At 52.7% G+C, this 23,403-nt stretch overlaps 1 protein-coding gene across 1 annotated transcript in view; it reads left to right on the forward strand.

Annotated features, from left to right (window-relative positions):
- The window catches only part of LOC133345961 (proto-oncogene Wnt-3-like), a 35,335-nt gene extending 19,680 nt beyond the window's left edge, over positions 1-15,655 (forward strand). The window contains exons 3-4 of the mRNA XM_061557119.1: positions 6,523-6,788; positions 11,606-15,655. Of these exons, the coding sequence (XP_061413103.1) occupies positions 6,523-6,788; positions 11,606-12,085 (746 nt within the window). The 3' untranslated portion in view covers positions 12,086-15,655. The remainder of the gene's footprint in view (positions 1-6,522; positions 6,789-11,605) is intronic.
- The last annotated feature ends 7,748 nt before the right edge of the window (positions 15,656-23,403 follow it).

Below are 23,403 nucleotides of genomic sequence, written 5' to 3' on the forward strand. Positions count from 1 at the left end.
CGCTTCCTGTCTTGCTCTATGGAGCTGAGATGTGACCCCTCAGGGGATCATTGAGAGGCCATGACTGAACGCCTTTGAAACTGGGTCTCTTTGCAAGATATTTGGGGTACCGATGAGATAACGCCGCGTGAAACCACAGGCCACTGCAGCAAACTAATCGTCGGTTCGCTTCCTGCACGATACGGGAACGCCCACTACGGCACTCTGGGCGCCTCGCTCTCCCCTCGGTTGACCCGGCCCACCAGGTCCCCTGATCTAGTGCGTCGTGGGTGGAGGAGCAGGCCACGAGGTCAACCACAGGTCTCATGGCTGTGGCAGGTCGACCGTTGCCATAGCGATGTGGGGATAGGAAGGGCGCCGGCTTGGAGTCTTTGCCAGGAGGGCCCCCTGGGGAGTTGGTGCCGGAGGGTGGCTGGTATACTCCCACACCTGGCTCGACTCGATGCCTCGCTTTTTGTTTCTCGTTTGTCTTTTGTGCTCATGCTATTCGATCATGTTCTTGGTTGCACATGCTCATACGAAGTGTCTACAGAGAGCTGTCGCTGATCAACACATCGCCCGATGTTGGAGAAAGGCCAGTGGAAGTAGATATTAACAAACTACTCCTGAGATTCCTTCGTGTGACCTCTTACGCTTGGTAGTCGAATCAATAATTGTTATCTTTATGGACGGATTTTTAAAAAATCTAAATATGTGAAATATCCGCTATATAATGATTTTTTCATGCAGTCATTGATGGCCAGGCTGAGGCTATCACCTCACTGTGACTGAGAATCCGGTTTCATCACGGGCGGCTGAAACCTCCATTCAAACCCAAGATCTCAGCAGTGCCAGCTTAGTGCTCTGACCCATGAGCCATGCGGCCACCTCAACCTCGTGCTTTTATTGAAGGTCATTCGGCTGAAAGCTTGGGTGGCCTTCGTCAGCGAGAACAACCCAACTTTTACATTGTGTAAAAACTTCACTGAATCAGCATACAACTGCACTGGCACATTCTCTTTCTCTGACATATCGGCGGCCTCGAACATGTAGCCGTGGACTTCCAGCCTGTCATTCTGTGGCTGTGCCATCGAGCAGCGGTTCACGCACTGAACTACGAACCTGGTTACCCAAGTTCAATTCCCACTCACGACTGCCAACACCAATGGCGATTATTTAAACCGATCCTAGGTCGACTCAGCCTCAAATGAGTATCTGGTGGGATGTTTAAACATCGCCACTGGGGAGATGAAGCTGACCGGGCGTGGTGCTGGGCACCCACCTCCTATTAAGCTGCGCCGGCCTGCACAGGTGCTCGTTAATAGCACTTGCCCTAAAAATATGTTAAGGCTACATGGGGGATCTCTGTCTTTGTGCCAGGGGTTGGTTCACTGATGAGCCTTAATGAGGGCAAAACAAGTTTATGTTTCCTCTGCCGTAGGCTGCCTTGCTGGAAGGGCTATCAGCTGATAGATTGGGCAGTATACGCCAGCCAGTTAAACTCACCGATGTTAATAGACATTCATCTTTTTTACATGTCCGGATTGCTTATACTTTCGTTTGTTTAATTTAATGAGAATTTTCCCGTGTGTGGGTGTGTGCGTGCGCGTGTCGTTCTGTCTGCTTTGTCTCTCGCCCTACTTTAATGCATAGCTCACACCCTGCGCTCGTACGCTAATTTATCATCGAGCCGTTTTCCATTCACAAGAGCGTTTTATTTGCCCTGTGCACATTTCACGTGTCTCTTTTTTTGTCACACGATGGATCTCAGGTGGCTTGCTGGCATGTGTTAAGGAAAGTGAGAGCCAAAGCCCATAATTACATTGCACCTTAAAACACGGCATTCCATGATGAAACATTGAGCACATGCCCTGCGTGTTCAGGCTAAATGGTCCTCAAGGCCCCATTTGACAGCAATAACCGAGTGTGAGAAATGGCTGCTGGGACTTCTAAGTGCACACGCCTTTGCACGCACACGTGCATCGGCGTCGCACGTGGATGTGTGGGCTCTCCAATTCACTTCCTCTGCCGTGTAGATTTTCCCGGGCCGTGCCGAGTGACCTTTCGGTCACGGTTTTGGGTGCTAGCGCGTTTTGTCCGGCACCGCGTCCGACGTTTCGCTTCATTTTGCTGGGCGCTGCAGAAGTAGCTCCCTGCTCGTCGAGTGAAGCGTCGGACGTGATGCCCGACAGCTCACGGCAAGACCCGAATACGCAGCGGGGAGCTCTGATTCACGTCTTTATCGGCGCAAGGGGTGAGCACTTCCTCACTCCGGTTCGAGGTTTAGGGCCTCATTCACTTTTTGGCGGAAACTTTTTTCCACGCATCGCCAGTGACCATCCTTTGCCAACGTGCGAATCGGGCTCTAAATCCTAACAGAGAATTACAATTCTCGCTTCTAACACCCGAAACAACCATCGGCGGTCACTGGCATCCTGTAACTTTCACATGGAACAAGACACCTTCCCCCCCCTCCATCCACGTTTCAGACCGCTGCCCCAAGCTAGAGTCTGCAGCACTTGTGTGTGGTCCATGGCAGTCTGCGGTTGGACATGGCTTTGCCCATGATGCCCACCGAGGGTGAAACGTGAGAACACGTGGCTGTTGAAACTCCAAAGCAATTTCCCCCCCGTTTGGTTGAGCGGTGAGGATCCAGGCTCGTTTCTTGCACCATGCACAGCGACAGAGTCTTGGAGTGGGGAGGGAGTTGAGACGTCGACGTTTCCACCTCCTAACTGCGTGTCCATGCACGGAGCTGATGAGCGCCTGAACGGACGAACGTTGCGACGCGCACACAGAGTTAAAGCGTCAAATGTGGACGCTGTCTCGAATGTGCGATGCCCTCGGCTCGCAACGACTGTGCACCACTGTCTATGTCGACTGTACCTCTGTGCTCGACTGACTTCAGCTGTCGTATTGACCCTTCACTTAGTTTCTTGTTGCCTGCAGCCATTCGTAGCCGAGCACTTGGCGAGCATCTTAGCCGCACTGATCGGGTACTAGAGAGGAATATTTTTTGACCCGGCTACAACGAGCTTCTCAATGTATCTCGCGCAGTACCCTTCTGTAGCAGCAAGGGACCCTTGCCGCGTCAAAAGTGACCGAGCTGTGTGTCAATGTGTGGCCCCGTCAGATGGATATGCAGCGTCGTATCATTCAGCCCCCCAGTAAGGAAGAATGTTCCTCGTTGTCCTCGCCACAGGTCCATACAGACCATCTGCATACACCAAAGCCTTGCGTAGGTGACCCGCAATAGACGTTCTAAATAGACGACGAACCTATGGTATCAACAGAGACGCGTGTGAGGAAGGGAGCGCGGTGTTCGAACCCGTCAGGCTGAACGTGTCGGGAGAAGCGAAGCCTGCAGACGCCGGCGTGATTTGTTTGCTTCTGAAGCACCCAGACGCACTTGCGGTCGCACGCACTCTGTGTGAACTAGTCAGCCGTTTTATGGGATTAAATACACACAGTCTAAATGTGTGTGTGTGTGTCATCCCAGCTCAATGGTCGGACGCAAGGCAGAAAAGTACGTTTGTTGCAACTTCGCTATTGACGCTTTTCGTTGGTTTGGTCGCAGTGCAGCACGGCAGCCACGGCGAACGATGAGACGTTCGGTGCGACGGCCGTCGCTCGCACACCGCGGTGATCCAAACGCCGCTTTAGAGTCACTCGGACCGGTGCAGCTATCGGTCGCAGTTGTCCTCCACGTTGCCATTGTCCCGAGGTGACGCACGGATCGTATTTAGGATGACAAATGTGTATGTATGTTTAACTTATTTTGCACCGTACGTAGCCAACCGTGCTAATAGGAGGTTCGGGGGAAGGACAACAAACTCAGCACCAAAAGCGGTTCCAAAGAAGCGAGTTTTCAATTGAGATTTGACGAAATGCGGCACGATCGGAGGCACACGGAGAACGCCCCCTCGCCTGGGTGCCCGTTAAACGGGAGTAGCGGCTACACCGTCGCAGAAGTGGGGGGGGGGGGGGGGGGTGGACCACGACCCCTGCGCGTGGCGAGGAGCCACGGGGCTTGCTCTGTTCCTGAGCCGTCGGGGGAAGAGCCTCGCGAGGTTCGCATGGGGTTCGGGGGGTTGGCGGGCGAGGAGTCGGACGGGTGTTGCGTAAGCTCCGGCGGGATAGTAGCCGACGGGCCGTGCGGACACCCCATGGCCACGTGTGTGCTCCTCCGTCGGTCCAGTGTTTGGACGAGCGCGTTGCCGCGTCGTGCGGGTCACGGGGTTTCCTTAACGAGTCTTCGACCCGCGCTCGTCAGGGTGGTTGGGGTTGGGAGTTAGCGGGGAACATAGACGTGGCGGCGTAGAAGCACAGCGCAGTCATTGATCTTTGGATTTTCTGTTTGCACATAATCACTTTAAGATGTTTTCTTGTTCATGTTTTTGTTTTTTGTTTGTTGCGGTTGCACCCGATTCAAGAGCCGAATGGCTCACAGGGCTATACCTAATAAATGAACTTTGATATTGCAGCACCTCAATAATGTGGGTCCTGTAGCAGTTTATAGCACCTGTTGTAATCCTCAGGCTCAAACCTGCTTAGCTTCTGTGAGAACATGTTAGCTCGCGGTGTCTTGAGTAAAACATGAAGCGTGTAAAAGTAAATGCGCTAGTAACATTGTTAATTAAGTGATCAACGAAAGCCGTTTAATTGAAGCGACGAGAACTCGGCGAGATGAACTCGCAGCGTGAATCTCGTCGGTGAGCCTCAAGAGCCTGTTGAAAGGTGCTCTTGCCGTGAGATGTTTGATCAATTTCTCAATCAGAAAATCAACTGTAATGTTAGCCGAATGTTGTCTACTTCTCTGTTACAAAACAGCGGTAAAACCTCAAAACAGTCCTCCCATGTTGAGGACTCGGGTCTACCAAACGAACTGTGCCATCGCAATCACATTTCTGTGGTCAACCACCACACTGCAGGTCACACCTTACACCCCCACTCACCCACTCACCCACCACACTGCAGGTCACACCTTACACCCCCACTCACCCACTCACCCACCACACTGCAGGTCACATCTTACACCCCCACTCACCCACTCATCCACCACACTGCAGGTCACTCCTTATACACCCACTCACCCACTCACCCACCACACTGCAGGTCACACCTTACACCGCCACTCACCCACTCACCCACCCACCACACTGCAGGTCACATCTTACACCCCCACTCACCTACTCACCCACCACACTGCAGGTCACACCTTACACACCCACTCACCCACTCACCCACCACACTGCAGGTCACACCTTACACCCCCACTCACCCACTCACCCACCACACTGCAGGTCACACCTTACACCCCCACTCACCCACTCACCCACCACACTGCAAGTCACACCTTACACACCCACTCACCCACTCACCCACCACACTGCAGGTTACACCTTACACACCCACTCACCCACTCACCCACCACACTGCAGGTCACACCTTACACACCCACTCACCCACTCAACCACCACACTGCAGGCTACACCTTACACACTCACTCACCCACTCACCCACCACACTGCAGGTCACACCTTACACACCCACTCACCCACCCACTGATTCACTCACACACTCGCTCACCCACCCACCACACCGCAGGTCACAACGCTTCTCTTTCTGCTTCTTCCCTTGCCACTGCCAACTTTGAAATTCCGTTTCCCACCATCATCATCGCCTGTTTTTGCCAAGCTCCTCAATTCCAGAATCCTAAACGCTTATCTATCAACAACCTGTTTTGTCATTACTTCATTTTGGTTTCAACGTTCGTGTCGGTGCGATGTCCATTAGAGAGCTGCGCGGCCCTCCACCACCCGACACGGCCAAACAAATCCAGTCGCGACGCCGCGGCCGAACGTGCCGATTGATTTTGTTTCGCGGAAAACCGCCGGCCATTGCGCGTGAAAAGCGAGCACGCCAAGGTGGTTTTGCCGTGTCGTGCGGCGGACGTTCACAGCTCTGACTGACGTCACGCCTCCACGATGGTCAAACCCCACAATAAACCAACCGCGAATGGTGCAAACGGTCACGCAAGCCCACGTGTGAAACCATCGGGACGCACTCGGCACTTTCGGCAAACTGTCCTCAGCAGCCACAACGAGCACATTAAAAAACGAGTAATATCTCAAAACACTTTTTTTAAACACGATTTTATGAAATGTACTAGTAATGGCAGAACTCCACGACTCCAGGAAGTGGCCCCAAAGCTTGCCATAACGTAAGGGACCGTGGCCAATTACAGCCAATGTCAGTTTACCGTGGACAATTAGACCCAAGCCGAAACATAACATATAAAAAAAGAATGTTTAAAAATATATGTTTTTATTTTCTATGATAGAATATAGTATTGTCATCAGTATGACATAAGTAGACCAAGTTTGCAGTCGATACCACATTGGGAAGTGGGTTAAAATTGAGTTACAAAATTTGAGGATATAACAACGACAACGACAACAACGACAACGACAACAACAGACAGAGTGAGTTAAATGAAAGCGTGTAAAATGACGTGTGATTCCTCGTCCGCTCTCTCCGCAGCCACGCGCGAGGCGTCCTTCGTGCACGCCGTCTCGTCCGCGGGCGTCGGCTTCGCGGTGACGCGGGCGTGCGCCGACGGGACGTCCACCATCTGCGGCTGTGACAACAAACACCGGGGCGAGCCGAGCGGCGGCTGGAAGTGGGGCGGCTGCAGCGAGGACGCCGACTTTGGCGTCATGGTGTCGCGCGAGTTCGCTGACGCGCGCGAGAACCGCCCCGATGCGCGCTCCGCCATGAACCGGCACAACAACGAGGCCGGCCGCGTCGTGAGTACAACGCTGCCACGATCACCACCGCCAACAGCGTCAATCACAGCCAATGCCAACACGATCATCAGTGCCAATGCAGCAAACGCCAGCACCACCAACGCCACCCTGATCATCACCACCAGCGGCAACACCGCCACTGCCGATGCCACCAACAGCATCGGTGTCACCACAACCAACATCGGCGCCACCGACACTACCAACACCACCAACACTGCCGATGCCACCATGACCGCCAACATCCTCAAAACCACCTCTACCGCCACTATCGCTCACACGACCACCCATTACCACCGCTGCCATCACCACGACAACACAACCACCGTAACCACTGTCGCCAACATCATGACCCGCCACCAACACCAGCACCACTATCACCGCCCACAACACCAATAGCAACAGCAGCCGACAATTATAGAGCAATCTTCATTGGCGACCTTCACCGGCAACACATCTATCTCGAGTAACTATGGCAACTTGTGTGGCAACGACACAGAGGTGATGGAGGTCTCGCCAAGGGATCGATAGAGAATGGTACCGACAACTGTTGCCAGTGAAGATTGTCCTAAAATTGCCTTCGCGCATCCCGGTCTAAAGTGGTGGCGATGTCGCCATTGATCTTGTGCCAGGCTAGGCTGCAACTTGAGACCCACACACACATCCAAGTTTCTCAAAAAGTTGATAGATCACCCATAGATTGTTGGTGCACCAACTACAAAGACAAGCACAGCGCAAGATGGGATGGTGTGTCTATCACTGTACGGTGCCACCATGGTCTCAGTGTTGATGTTCACGCATTGTGCCCGGTATTCGTTTAAGTCGACCTCGCAGGACCGGTTTAGAAATTATTCGCCGCTGATATTAGCCATGGCTGGGAATCGAACCCATCTAGTTCCACACACCGCACCACCACTGTGCTCAACATGGCAGAGGTCAGCTAAATTCCACAGAAGCTCGAGGTTTAAGGTATGATGTTTATGCTTGTGCAACAGAATGAGGCAATGCGCAGCTGCGAATGGTAAATCTGGTTTTCTGCTTATGTGTTAACCACACTTAATGAAGTGCGGCTTCACGAAATTAGAGCGGTTTCTCTTGGGACAGAGTTAGAGCACCAACTACAGAAGTTGTTAAATGTACTTTTGCACTTGCCACCCACTCAACGTCAACATTACAGATCCACAGCCTGGCCCCTCACAGCCCTTCCCACTCCTACGCCCGTACAGTCACACACACACAGAGACAGAGATCCCCCGCATAGGCTCTAAAGTCTAAACAGATTTTTGGGGCAGTTGTTGTTCGCGAGTACCTATTAGGGCTGTCAACTACAAAAATATGGTCCAGACCTTCCTCAGCCTCAGCCTAAGGCGTCCGGAGATTGCCGGCACGGCCATCTCGATGAAATAACGTCCACGAGAATTAGCTCAAACGCCGCGGCAGGCGAAAAAACCTCCAGCGGGGGGGGGGGGGGGGGGGGGGGGCGCTGGATCATCGTCCGGCGCGCACTGCTGGCACGGCGGGAGCCAACATCACTCGCTCCCCCGGCGTCAATCGCTCGCACGGCGGTGGCGGTGGTGGTGGTGGCGGTGGCGGTGGCGGTGGCGGTGGTGGCGGTGGTGGTGGTGGCGGTGGTCGTGGCGGTGGCGGTGACGGTGGTGGTGGCGGTGGTGGTGGCGGCGGCGGTGGTGGCGGTGGCGGTGACGGTGGTGGTGGTGGCGGTGGTGGGGGTGCGCATTCGCGGTTTCGAGACAACAGCTCTCGGGCGACGGAGCGCGATGGTCGGTGGTGCGGTGCCGCCCCCGGTTCCCACGACGCCCCCGCCAGGTGCTCGCTCTCCGAGGCCGGGAGGACATTTCTCTGCCGCGGCCGCACCTGCTGCTGCTGCTGCTGTTACTGCTGCGCGCAGGGGGGGGGGGTGGGATGGGGGGGACTTTGGGAAAGCCAAAGTGGATTCCTGCGTCTAATGTAAACAAGCAGAGGCCGCTTTGTTACCACGCTGGTGTTTTCTCTCGGAATAAGTGGGAATTTGAACAATGTCGAGGAGGAACTTACCGAAAATATGCAAAAATTACATAAGGCACCTTTTTTTGGGGGGTCTAGCGTGGAGAGGAAGGGACAAGGGGCGCGCGCGTTGGCTTTCGTGCATTTTTTTCCGTTCTCGGCAGAGATCTTTAAGATCCCATTTGTTTGTGAAGCAATGTAAACAGAGTCCCTTGACGTGCCCGTCACGGTGCAGAGAGCCGCAAAAACCACACTCGCTGCCTTCGCAGAAATTTCTTGTTTCTTTTTTTTCTCTCTCTCCCTCTCTCTCTCACAACCTCGGCAGTTTTTTTTTTGTTCGCGGCCTGCGCAGACGCACAACGCTACAGGCGACCGTCGCGCGAGTCAGCTGGACCCGCCGAGCCGGGCCGGGCAGTGAGCAAGTGTTCACGCGCCGGGCGGCAAGATTGACACACGCTCCTCGAGCAATGAGAGCCGAGACAAGAGAGAGGCCACCCCCCTCCTCCCCCCCCACCACGAACACCACAGCACTTTAGCGAACGCGGCGAGATGGAAGCTTCGCCCTCCCTATCAACATCAAGATCACGCCTGCGCCGTAGCCGGGGGTAACACCGGAGATGCTACCGTGAAAAACGAAGAAAAGCCCCGCGTCCGCGGATCTTTCGCCGAACGACGAATTCCAAAAAGTGCGGCAGGTGTCTGGCGCGAGGCTTGGGGCCATCGCGGCGTGTGCATGGCAGAGGCAAAGGCGCCCGCACGCAAAAGGGCTATCCGTGTTTGTCTCGCGGAGGGCTGATATTTAGGGCACGCCACAGCATCAGGTGCTCATTTAAGGGCGACTTAGGATAGGTTTGGATATCACTCACCACTGCAGTTGGACTTGAACAGGGATCGAACCAATGGGGGGTGCAGTGCGCGTGAATCCCTGCCCGACATCAGTTTGAGCCGAGTTTTAACGTGCATTTGAGAAATAGTAGATTTCTTTTCGAGAGCGGATCCAGAACGAGGTTCACTCCTTCGCACAGGCTACAGCTTGAGCTGCTGGAGGCACTGGGGAAAACGTTCTCCTGGGATCAGCGCTCGTACGTGACATGCGCCGGTCGCTTTCCCGCGCCGAGTTGGCAAGTGGTGGGCCAAAGTTGCATAATATCTGCGGAACTGGCTCGGCTCACACGCATTAATCTCGATATTTGGACATGTGCCCACCTGTCCGTCTCTCTCTCTGCTTTGCTTACCGATCATCTTTCAAACTTCTTCTTTTGTCACATCCACTGCTGAAAAAAAAGTCCCATTTAACAAACAAAAAACGAGTTTTCCCTCGAGGTGTCTTGCGAGTGGGGCGCACGCCGCACGACTGCGCACGAACGCGCTCGCCTCTAGGGGGGAAAGCCGAAGCGAGACGAGTTGCACTTTTGGTTACGTTTCGGGAGCATAGCTTGTGCACTTTGGCACAACTGTTGGGCGCTCACTGGCCGTGGATTAAAAATCAAGGATTTGCGAACACTGTTCAACAGCCTCAAGCACACTTAAAGAGGCTTTGGCCAAACATCCCCCCCACGCTGGACTTTAGTAAACCAACTCGGCTCATGAAGGCTTCCCCATGCCGTGTTGGTCACGAGTGTTGTTTGACCATCGCTCACCTTGATCTTCAACGTTGTTTAGTGGTTAGTGAGGTGTGAGGCAGGATCAGTTCAGATACCAGTCTCCACTGATGTTAGCCACGGCTTGGATTTGAACTCCGGCCACTGGGGTTTGTAATATCGTCCGCGAACCACTGCGCCACTACTCCACCCTATACAGCCATCGCATTATCCTCATCCTAGTTTTTTCACGTAAATTAATCCTTCATGACCTTCACGTTCATATACATCGGATTGTTGGGGAAAGACCTTCCATCCTCCTTCACAGCGCATTTTCCACGACGCGTGAAAACTTCCAGCCGAGAGTCGTGACTTACGGAATGGTTTTGAATCGAGAAGTGTCCACCAGAACAACACGGAAGCCAACAAAGGTGAAGGTGTCTGCTGTTTAATAAAAGGAGCCATCGATCATCCAGCATCACGCCAAGGAAATATATCCACAAGCCCTGCTGTGTGTGCCCTAGATCAAGTACTCGATTCCGTGCCAACTAACATTGGGACCAAGCACAATGCTGCTTGAAGAGTCCTTCAGAATGGACACACAAACACTTCGTACCTAGAGTGGACATCACTGAGCGTGTCCATTCCTCCGTTGTGCGTCTGTGGGGCGTCCGCTATGGCACTCGGGATGTTCAGAGGTTGTATGCCTCCTCCGCTTGAGGTTGGTTTGTATTTGTGTAGACGTGTGGATGAGCTTATTGTAGAGTAGAGGTGTTTGGTCGGGAGCGCAGTTGCGAATGCTGTTGTGTTGGTCGCATGTTTTATCGCGACCTTGAGGGATCCCCTTGGGGAAACTCATGAGCTGATTAATTAACCCCTAGGGCGAGTTCGTTTGCCAGAGTTTCATTTATAAAGCGAATGAAGTTGTGACGACGACGACGACGACGGCACACAGCCAGACACGTGGCTGCTGGAGGTTCCGAAAGCATCGCACCTCCGATAATCAGGGTTGGCTACGCATGGTGCGAACGTACATCCATCAACATAAATACAATACGACCACCGCAGGTGATCGCTGACTCCGTTTTGCCAGCGTCCGCACCTCGCAGGCTCCGCTGCCACCGTGCCTCTCCAAACCTGGCAGAGTTTTCACCAATCACGAGTCACCTTCACTCAACGCTGTTTTCTCTCTCCCATGTCCCATCCCCACCGCCCCTCCCCCCTCGCCCCATCGCGTAGTCTATCCTGGACTTCATGCAGCGCAAGTGCAAGTGCCACGGGCTGTCGGGCAGCTGCGAGGTGAAGACGTGCTGGTGGGCGCAGCCCAGCTTCCGCACGGTGGGCGACCACCTCAAGGACAAGTACGACAGCGCCTCCGAGATGCTGGTGGAGCGGCACCGCGAGTCGCGCGGCTGGGTCGAGACGCTGCGGCCCAAGTACCCGCTCTTCAAGCCGCCGGCGGAGCGCGACCTCGTCTACTACGAGACGTCGCCCAACTTCTGCGAGCCAAGCGTCGAGACGGGCTCGCTGGGCACCCACGGCCGGCCCTGCAACCTCACGTCGCACGGCATCGACGGCTGCGACCTGCTGTGCTGCAGCCGCGGCTACAACACGCACACGGAGAGGCGCCGGGAGAAGTGCAAGTGCGTCTTCCACTGGTGCTGCTACGTGAGCTGCCAGGAGTGCGCGCGCGTCTACGACATTCACACGTGCAAGTGAAGGGACCGCCGGCTCGTGAGCCCGGCCCGGCCCGCCTGTCTGCCGTGCAAGTTGTCGGTGTTGAGCGCGCTCGAGGATTTGCATTCATCAGGCGTTGAAATGCCTTAGAAACTCTGAAGCACCTTTGCATCAGATCTCACCGCGACCGTGCGCACGTTGCCCTGCGGCAGCCCGGCCAAAGGGGGACCTCCAGTGTACGACTCTCGTTTCTTTTAGTTTGTTCGTGAACTTAAAAAAAACACGCGGCGTCTTGCCTCGGAGCAGACCCCCGTCCCCTCCGTCGTTTTTGTCGAGGAGTGCGGCTCCAGGGGGGGGGGGGGGCAACCTGCCCCTGTAAAGCACGCGGCGAATCCGCGCATTACTGTGAATGAGTCCAACACTGGGATTTGACGTTCGTTTGACGAGTCTCGCGCCAGAACTAAAGAAGATCAAAGGGAGGACACGGAGGAAATACACGAATAAGGGCAGCGCGAGAAGCCGGGGGCCCGAGCCAGCCGTGCCCACGAGGGCTGAGGCCGGCCGGCGGCGATCGCGTCCGTACTGCCACCGAACTCTGTCGCCATCGGCGGAAATTGCCGAATGGATTCCGGTGCACGAGGAGATCCGCTGCTGTTTCTGCCGCCGCCGCTCCCGTGTCAGGATCTTTGACAAGCGTTGCTCGGCGAGCCACGCCGAGCATGATCACCGCTCCTACTGAGGCGCACGAGCCTTCTTCACCCGCTCGCGCACGCGCCACGCTCCGCGAACCCGACGCCGCGGCTGCAGTCGTTGTAACGACGGCGCGCACCGCGACGCTAGGCCGTGTCGAGCCGCAATCCGTGCGACTTCGCAGCTGCTACGGTCGCCGTGACTACCCTCGCCCCCCGTGCCCCCCCCCCCCCCATTTAACCCTCCGTGGCCAGATTTGTTTGCGTAAACATTTTGTTTATTTCGCTCCCCTCCCACTCCAACCCTCGCCCCCCCCCCTTCCTCAAAAGTAACTTTTTTTTTTACATATAATATATTTTTATTTTAAATACCGTTTAATCGACAAAAAAAGTGTAATTGGTGACAAAGTATATAAATGTGAGGATTCGTGCTTCGAGGCTATCCTGCAGCCGAGCCGACTCGAGCGAGGGACCGCCAGGAAGCCACCGGGCGCGCTGCCCCACCGTGGCGGCCCGCTCGGACACGGCCCGTGGCCACCGGCGGGCGAGGTGTACGCGACGGGACGCGCGACCTCGCTCGATGAGGGTAGTCAAACTGTGCCCGCCATTAACTACCTCAACACTCGGGCCGAGGGTTTAAAAGCGCTCCGCCGCAGTGGGGCAGGCGAAAGGGGGTCACTCCGAACCCGTCTGGCTGATCTCTAGGTACTGAGGGGGGAGGGGGGGGGGTTCATTAAATGTACGTGATCTAAATCATTTAAAGTTATTTATTTAAAAGGCTGTACATATATTTCCTCATTCTTTGAAAAATGTGTACTTATGAAAAAAGTCAATGTTTTTTTTTTCCCGTCTGGACATAGCTGGTCTTAACAATTAAAGTTTACAGTTTTGATAACGAGGGAATGCTTTGCTTTATCTTGCCATCTCTTGGTGGATGATGTCGAATTTTGCCAAACCTGGACAATGGGCGTTTCTTGGAAGTCACTTTCGCAAGCGGTCAGATTGAGTTGCGGTACTCCTGTCATTGGCACGGATAGAGACGGGCAGAGAGATGAACAGAGACAGAGATACTAAAGAGAGGCAGAGAAGCAGATTTAAAATGGCCTTTATTGATGTGCAGGTAACAGTCCAACGAGACCGTGAGTCTCTTTACTGAGGGAGACCTGAGCCTCAATAAGTTGCAGCAAAGCAGCGAATTCCAATGTGAAACAAAACAACATCAGGAAAACACTCAAAATAACATTGCCATGCAATGCAGAATTCGTATTCATGAGAGGATGAATCGACGTGCAACTCTTAACCATTTACATCATACGGTATATTTTAAATATGTAGGTGCCTGCATTTTTCTCTCATTTCACAGAACATTATCTCGCACGGTTACCAAATAGCCACGTTAACCAAATAGCGACACGAAGAGCGACAACGAGAAATTTGAATGAGATGGACCGGACGCTTGAACACAGCGGTACGCACCATACCGCCCCACGTCCGCGCGTCCCATCGCGTGTATGGGAAGGATTCTTTCCCAAGCGTCGCGCTGCCTTTGGATCGCTGCCGAAGGTGATGTCGGTCACCCAATGGGGAGACATCGCCAGCTGAACGCAGCCTTGCGCCTGCTCTGCCACCTTGCTGGGAGTTTTGTTGAGCTCTGTTGCATCTGCTGCTTTTGAATGACGTCTTTTTTTTCCCCCGGCATCTTTTCCTCTGGCTGTCTGGTTACCTCACGAGAAGCCCACTTTGGCATGCAGAGCACTTGACCAAAGCGCGGAGTGTGCCGGTGCAAGGCATTAGCAAAGCATGGAAAGGCTGAGGAATCCAAAAGCTCAAGGAGCCCCAGATTCAAACCAAAAACATACACACATATAAGGTTTTTTAAAAGATATATATGAGCACAAATTCTAGTCCTCGTTAATATAACAAGCTCATCAACAAATAAAGAAAACTCGTATCTTTCATTTATATCATTACATGCATCTCTCGTCTCATCTCACATTATGTATGTATTTGTCGAAATGTATACTTTATCTCGCTACCTATCTACCTCTTGTCTATAACCTCCGCTGTCATCTCACTGAGATCTCATCAATTGAAAATGGGGGCGGGGAGGCGGGAGGGGAGCCACCAAAAACGATTTCTCAGGTCCCCCAATTGGCCAGAACAACACGGTCCCTGTGGGGCTGGAGTGAGGCCAGCTCTGAGCGGTTATCTTTGGTCGGAATAAAGTTTGATGCAAGACATATACCGAAAGACAAACCCCTCTGACTGACTGACTTACTGATGTAAATGATGGCAATGGTAAATAACGGCTAAAGAAATGATATTTTACACATAGTTGAGGCTATATGTACAGCCACAAGGGCGATGATTTTACGCGTAGGGCAGGCTCACCAGTTAAAGTTACGTGCTAAACACTTCGATTGCCATCATTAGTGAGCCCAGTAGTTCGCCTCTGGTGGAGTGGGACTACTCTAGAGCCAAGGGGGAGCGAGAAAACCCCGCTACCAGCAACGGGTAACAACTCTGCAAGCACATCGTAAAATTACTTCATCAATTGCCTTGGCATCATTCGTGTGTATCGGAGGGTGCGGGGGAAGGATAACAAACTAAACACAAAAAGCGATTCTAAAGAAAGTAGTTTTCAATCTAGATTTAAAAGTGTCTCGCTCCAGTGGCTTCCTAATATCGGAAGGAAGAGTGTTCCAATTAGCTCGAAAAGCGCATATGATAGCACGTGATGCAGTGACCAACTTTATTCCATGGTAAGCCAAAAGCCGCTGCAGGGATGATCGGAGTTTGCCTGATGGTTTATGCTCCTTGATGAGATCAACGAATAATTGCCCCTGCCTTATCTCGTCAAACAATATCTTCAGTTAAATTTCGATTTAAAGCTTTCGTGACTGCAGGGATTCCTCTTCTTGGTTCTTTCGGTAAAGTCATCACGTAGAAGGGAAATAAAAAAATAAAATAATAAATCATAATAAAATACAATTATCATGACGTTTCGGCCACAACGCAAGCAGCCGTTCTCAGGTGAAGTACAGGGCTGTCGGAAAGACAGCGACAGCCCTGTTCTTCACCTGAGGACAGCGACAGCCCTGTTCTTCACCTGAGGACGGCTGCTTGCGTTGTGGCCGAAACGTCGTGAGAATTGTATTTTATTATGTTATATTTTTATCATTTAATTTTTTCCCTTCTACGTGACTTTACCGAAAGAACCGAGAAGATGAATATCTTCAGTTGGCTAACGGCGTCAGGGAAGACCAGGCGACAGCGGCGGATCAGGCGAGCGTGGTGGAGAGGAGCTACAGAGGAAACGGCTTCACTCTGGGAGCAATTCGGGCTCTGCAGGGGTCGTTCTATGAAGCGCCAGGTTCCCTGGGCAGGGAGCGGCCTCGGATGCTGACCCTCGGATCCCTGAACCTCATCCTGGTGGGGGTGCGATGCGGCGCTTTGATCCTGGGACCCCTAAAACTGCCAAGGCCACATCCTATGGCAGGCTGCACAAGGTTGATGAACTCACTGCCGTTCATCGTATTCACGTGTAATGTGATGCTCAGGTATGAGCTTGCCTCGTGCACTGTTGTAGGTTTCGTGAAAGGAAATTAATTTGTAAGTGCCTCCATCTTGCCTTGTACGGTTTGTAAGACTAATGTCAAAGACATCATTCTTTATATGGAAAAAAATTAAAATCAATTGTTATCTTTAGTTTCATTACTTGAATGATTTCATTTATGAATGTTGATACGTCGCACAAAATGAACTAAAACAATTATAATATATGGTACTATTTCTGACATCCCCTTAAAAAATGTTTAAACAAACTCATAATTAGAAGTCACGCATTATATATATATAAAATGTGATTCAAAACAACGGCAGGTTAAACTTTCCGCACACATCGAGATCAGTTGGTGCCCCTTGTTTAAAGCGATGCGCTCTCAGTACTCTACTCACTGCCCTGTCTGCTCCCTAATCGGCTCACACACACGATCATCATCTCACGCTCTATTTGCTCAATCACGTGAATACCAGACAATATTTTCCTCGTGAACCGCCGCTGGTATTGACCGATTCTCCCCACTTCAGGAGGCAGCGAACCGAGTGACGGCAGCATGAAATTGCCTGCAAGGGTGAGTGAAGGTGATGCTTCGTAGCTGATCCATAGTCTTGATGGGGGGGGGGAGGCGGTGGTGGTGATGCCACCGTGAGATGGAATGGCGCGTCTTGGGCCATGCGCACCCCGTGAAAAGCGGCCAGCATTGCATCCCCGGGGCTCTGCGAGCGCTCGCGTTTCACGCACACACCTCGCTCTACACCGCTCGGGAAAGCCGTCAGTTAATGGGCGCGCAGTGACTAACCTGCAATCATCCCGGGCATCCGACGGATTCCTCATTGTTGCTGCCACCGCAAAGTAGTTGGGGGTGAGGGGCTGCGGAGGATCATAAAGTGAGGAAACGGAAACGCGGACAAGCGGTGACGCCATCGTGGCACCGCCAAACTCCCAGCACGAACCGACCACGATTCCGTCAAAACAACGGCGGCGGTGGAGACCTGCGTCACAAACATTTACTCTGCCCTCGAAGCCGCTCCGTTTGATCTGCAGCATCAATGACGGCAAGGATTTACTGCACCTCGATACGGTGACATCAGTGTTACCGCAGATTTTTTTTTCCGTGTTTTTTTGGGCCCACGTCATAAATAGTGATTTTATTGTCGAACCGGCCAGAACTGCCCCATAAAGAGGTCGGGTGCTGGTAATTGGCGGTGTCAGGCTGCACATGTCTGCGGGCGACTCGCAGCTCCCTTGTAATGCGGCACCCTAGAATTAGGGTTGAGAGGGCTTCAATTCCCACACAGGGCCCCCATAAATAACAACTGCACGCAGGAATTTGTTTAGGGGTGTAATCGAGTTTACGACATTCATTAAGGTCAGTGGTGGTTTCATGCCCGTCTGGAACATTTCGACGTCATTTGCTAATGACGGCGGCCACTCTGATCTTCAAAAACACCTGGGGTGCCCCTGGGATCAGGCGGAGCAAAACCCTTCCTTTCATTTCGGTCACGCGCGCGTGAAACGAACGCGAAACGCTTCTCGCTTGCAAGTCCCCGTGGGTTTTCCCCGGGTCACACCGATGTCCCCGCGGCAAAAGCCATTGCATGACTCAATGCGCCAGCCAGCGCACGGTAGGCACGTTTATGACTCTCCGTTTTCGGAGCGTGGGGGGAGGGGAGGGGGTGCAGCGATGACATGTAAATGTCCTGGTGACAATATTCACAGGCTACTGCCGCTTAATTTAGCCCACTTTCGCGAAACTTGCTCTTCGCCGTGTAAAATTACGCGTGCCGATTTGCCAGCGGCCCCTCACCTCAACAGTGCCCATTTGTTTACCTTGCACCGGTGATTGCAACCTCTTAAATCCTCCGAGGCAAAGCGTCCCGTGCTCTGAAGTGGCCCTAGCTGAAACAAATGGATGGGTAATGGTAATGAGTTGTGTTTATTGCCGCGTTGCTCCCACCCCTTATTGACGGGCTCCTGTGTGTCACACCAAAGCGCGCTGGACTCACCTTCACGCCGCCTGCCTCCCGTGCCTTCAGTGGCGGCTCGCCGTAAACTCGATTACAGCCCTAAACGGCCGAGGTATGAATTAGGGTTTATTTAGAGAGCCCAGAAGATTGCTATGATGGGATCATCGTGAAGACGGCGGAGATAATGTCACAAAGGAGTGGGAGGGGACACCTGGTTTCCCATTTAGAGCGGCGCTTTTTTCCCCCCAAAACAAATTCCTTTTTAGATTTACCAAAGTGAAGACGAAAAAAATTGAACGAACGAAACGACGAAGCCTGTCAAAAGAGAACAATTATCAGAGAAGCGTGCACGTAATGACATCTTAACTCTTGAGTTACTGCAGAGCGGAAAGCTGGGGCTGACAGAGTAATTGCACCCCGTGCGGACGGGTGGCCTCGGCTAGAAAGCCGTCGTGGTTTCACTGTTGCCCGGTCGGCGACCGTGCCCAGAGAGGCGATTTCCAGCTCTGCGTGGGACCGAGTGAACAAAGTTCATCCGCGGCGGCAGCAGAAACGTTGGAACGGCTGTGAAGCGGCATCGCTGTACCACGGCGCTCTTGCGATATGCCCATGGCATGATGATGATGACGATGACTACGATGAAAAAATGACCACTCAAAGCGTGCTTTGTTTTTGTGGCATTGTTCATATCTGTGTACCGCACAAGACGTTTCGTTGAGCAGTAGCGGACCTTTGTTTTGAGCAGGTGACATGCAATTGATATTTACTCAATTAATCAGAATGAGAATCCTTATTTATAATGGGGGAATCAAATGAGTTGTAAAGCTCTATATCGCAAATATAATACAGGGACTACTTTTAGAACCATGCAAGTGCTTGCTTCTAAACTGACAGAAAGTTCTTGTTTTCGAGGGGAGGTGGGTGGACAAGATTAACCTTTGTGACATTTGATAAAATTGCACGGGATAGATAATGAAGAAATATATGTATTTATTAAACCACATTTTGTTATCATTTTAATTCAGAATATGCACACATGTGAGGATCAATCAGTGGCGTGGTGGCACATCAGTTAGCTTACTACGTTATGAACCTGGTCGCCTGAGTTTGATTCCCGACCATGGCTGACATCAGTGGCGAGTGCTCTCTGATCCTTTCGTGACCATCCCTTCCATTCGTAAAACCAGCAATTGCCAGCTGCGGTGGTGTGCAGTCAAATAACTCCAATGACTGTCACAGCACGACGAGGCCTTCACCCAGCAGTGGTTTGACAGAGCGCTGAAACCCGTTCTCCTTTGAGAGGTGCATGAAAATATAAAATGACAGCAAGTCAAGGTTATTTTACAGCTTAAGCCCAAGTCAAAGTTGTCATTCTGTAGCGAAGTGTGTGTGGTTAAATCTTGACTTAAAGCTTTCGTGACTGCAGGAATTCATATTCTTTGGGTATTTCGGTAAAGTCACGTAGATAGGTTCAGATAAAATAACAACAAAAAACTAGGACGTTTCGATTGGAGCCACGGTAACAGGATCAGACATGGGTCTGAGTTCAGAGTGGACAGATTGTCGAGAATCAATTCTCATCACAGCTAAAAAGAACTGCTGGCAACATTTCCTCTGTGAAACAAAAAGTGATCCCGGCAACGATCAGACGAGGGCTGTGGCCGCCAGGATCATGATGATGGCATCTCGACGCTGTGCGTTCAGTCACATTTGTGGAATCGGACTGACAGATCTATGTTGTATGGGACTCATGCTATCAATAGGCTCTCGTTTGTTTATAGGAATGCAACCCCTACAACAACAACGTATCATTATTATTACAGTCAATGAATACAACTTTTCGGAAAGACAGCGTCTTTCCGACAGACCTGTTCTTCACCTGAGAACGGCTGCTTGCGTTGTGGCCGAAACGTCGTGAGAATTGTATTTTATTATGTTTATTTTTATTATTTTATTATTTCCCTTCTACGTGACTTTACCGAAAGAACCAAGAAGATCAATCCCTGCAGTCACAAAAGCTTTAAATCGAAAAGAATACAACTTTGTTTATGATGGTCACTCATGCTTGTGAAAGCTCAAAATTACAGCAAAGTCCTCATTCCCCTCTTCGATTTAAGCAAATTTTCCCCAATGTTGCCAATGGAGACACCACCAAACTTTCATTCAAAACTCTTGACGAATATGAAACATTCTTCAAGATGTGAATAATAAATGTTGTGACTCGAGTGCAATAAGAGCCGTAATCTAAGTGTATTATCACAATAAATTCTCGTATGAAGTGGCGTTTAAAGCCACGGCCCTGAGAGAGTGGCATTTGGAGCAGAGGGACAGCGACAAAACACTGCCGGTAGGGTTGGGGCTGTCTCTCTGCTCACGTCCAAATGGGACATTAAATTTGGCCGTGAATTAAGCAGCGGGGGAGCACGAGCTCGCTGAATGGGTCGCGCTGAAATGCTGGAGGTCTCAGAGGGGGAGAGCGAGAGAGCGCAAAGCACATGAACAACGGGCGAGGGCATTAGAGGAGCCAGCGAAGCTGGGTGGGACTCGTGGAGGCTGTGAGGCTGCGGATATCTGCACTGGAATGAGCGGCTGAAAAGGGCCAGCCCGACCCGGGTTAGGCCACCGCTGGGAGGGCCAGCCACTCCCCGCTGCTCCGAATAACGGCTGGAAGCGGCCCTCCCCCACTCCCCCCTCCCAACCTCCCGCCATCCTCAGCCCACAATCCCTCTCACACACCCTCGCCCCCAAAAAACCGCAAGCGCATAGAATCGAACCCACGGCAGGGCCGCCCCACACATGCCTGAGAGAGATCCTCCCAGGCGGGGAAGAATTAGAAAAAAAATTATATTTTTGACAGAAAGGGACATTCTGCCCCTGCTCGGCACAATGGGTGAATGCGGGTTTGCGAGGACGCCACAACAGAGGCATTGGAGAGTAAAAACTAATTCCAGCTTTGCATAAATCCCCCCCCCCCCATCTCAGCCCTCGCGCCCCCCACAACTCTGTGTCCCCCCGCTGGTGCAGGAGAAATGGTGCTCGGCTCAGCGGGCCTCCCCGCTCATTGAGCTGCCATTTAAGAGATATTTACTGGACGCGGTGTCAATCTCCAATAATCTGCGGCATTGTGCGGGGGGCCGTCGGCGCCCGGCGAGGGATTTTTAAATTGGCTCGGGCCGCTGCAGAGCGGTGCCCGAGTAGAATGCGACCAGCATGGGATCACAGTTGCGGGGTTCATATCGACTCAGCCGAGAAAGCGACGGACAATAAAGGCGGTAATTGTATTAATTGCACACACGCTTTGCGCGCGCACGTCGGCACACGAGCGATGCGCTCTGGCGACGGGGTCTTCCGCCGCCGTTTGCTTGGCTTGCCGCGGTTCAGATAATGTGTTTCTTTTTTTTTGTTGCAACGTATTCGAGGCAGCGGAAGAGAAGGTGAGATGTTCATTGCATTCGCACAGCAGCGGCGAAATGCCCCGCGCAGAAAATATTTACAGCTCGCTCTCACTCTGTCAGAATCATCGGTCGCGAATTCACGAGAACCGAGTGTGTGGCCAGCCCCCCCTTCGTGTGTGCTGAGCGACCCTAGAGGGGGGCGGTTGAGGGGGGGGGGAAGCAGCCCTGAAGAAAGCGGCAACAAAGGTGGCGCTTTCAAGAAATGTTCATTTGCAGTCTTTTGCCGTGTGCGTCTGCGTGCCCTGTTGTGCCCAGCCCCTGTTTACAGAGAGTGCTTGCTTGCATGGAGACAGCCTGGGAAGACGTATCAGAGGATTCCATACTCAGCATGGAGCCGTCGGGTCCGAAACCGACGCTTAGAAAATCCCTCAACCCGTCCACCCAGCCCTCACCCCTCCCGAGCCCTCTCCTGACCACCCCCTCGGACCCCCCCTCCCCAGCCCCGTGCCCCCCTCTCCCAGCGCCCCGGCTACCGCCAGACGCAGCTTAGCGCTTAACCACCCCTCCCTGACAGATCACACCCCGGCAATCGCCGGACAGTCAGACAATTGTCCGCACAAAAGGGATAAGCTCTCATCTGCGGGGCACCTCTCAAAGGCCGCCTTTGTGCGGCGAAGGAAGACGCAGGAAGCGTCCACACTCCCTCGAGACAACTTTACTTGATTTGCCAGAGCCCAATGCAAGGCGACAGGCGGGCGCGCTGGCTTCTTTTTTTTGTTGGCGCTGCTTTGCCCGCGGAGCGGACACACCAAACGAGATTACTGTAGGTTAATTATTTTCCCTCTTTGTTGCGATGCGCCCTCTGGGATGCGGATGCCCGCGCAGGGAATCAGCTGGCAGCTGTGACGCACGGCGCACATCGAGAACGCCGAGGGCCCCGGCGGCACGGACCGATACCCGCCGGTGGGACGCGTGGGACGCGTAGCGCCGGGCAGGAGAGAGGTGCGCCACCGCCACCGCCGCCGCTGCGCACAGACTTAGCAACAACAACAACAGCAGCAGCAGCAGCAAGGCACCTCACACTTGAGCATCATCTCAAAATCTCGGGGTTTTTTTCCCCCCGGCCTGTAACAAAACACATTCGCGCATCCACGAATTAAGAGCGACCTTCCCAAAATCTCTGCCTGCCGCGAAAGGAGAATCGCTTGGGAGGAGAAAGCCGACGCGTTGTTTTGTGGCTAATAGCCCGAGGAGCTGTTGGAGGATATTTTTAGTGTTTAATTTGTAATTATTTTGTTTGTTTCACGCCGCAGCAGCGTTGCAGAAGTCAAAGCTACGCCCCAAATGCGAGCAAAAAGGCATTCCCTGCGAACGTAAACAGCGAGCGAGCGAGAAGCAGCAGTAGCAGCAGGTGTAAGAAGAAGAAGAGTCTTAGCGGCAGCGCCCTCGCCGCCCGGGGGACACTCGAGGGCTTCTCTCGCAGGTATTGCTGCGCCTGCATGCCAAGAACGACGCAGCTCTGCGGGTTTTTTTCCCTTCTCTTCACCAGAAAGAAAGGGTCTGGAAGGCCTGGGGGAGTGGGAGGGTGGCACGTGTGTGTGTGTTCGTGTGTTGAACTTCTTTCGTACCGCACGGGGCCAGCCGTGCTACTAATCGGAGGCACGAGGGAAGGACAACAAACGAAACGCGAAAAGAAGTTCTAACGGAATGAGTTTTCAATCTGGATTTAAAAGTGCATGGCTCCGGC

Source organism: Lethenteron reissneri, chromosome 23 (assembly GCF_015708825.2).
Source record: "Lethenteron reissneri isolate LAM-NWPU_2019-01 chromosome 23, ASM1570882v1, whole genome shotgun sequence".
Lineage (NCBI taxonomy): Eukaryota > Metazoa > Chordata > Hyperoartia > Petromyzontiformes > Petromyzontidae > Lethenteron > Lethenteron reissneri.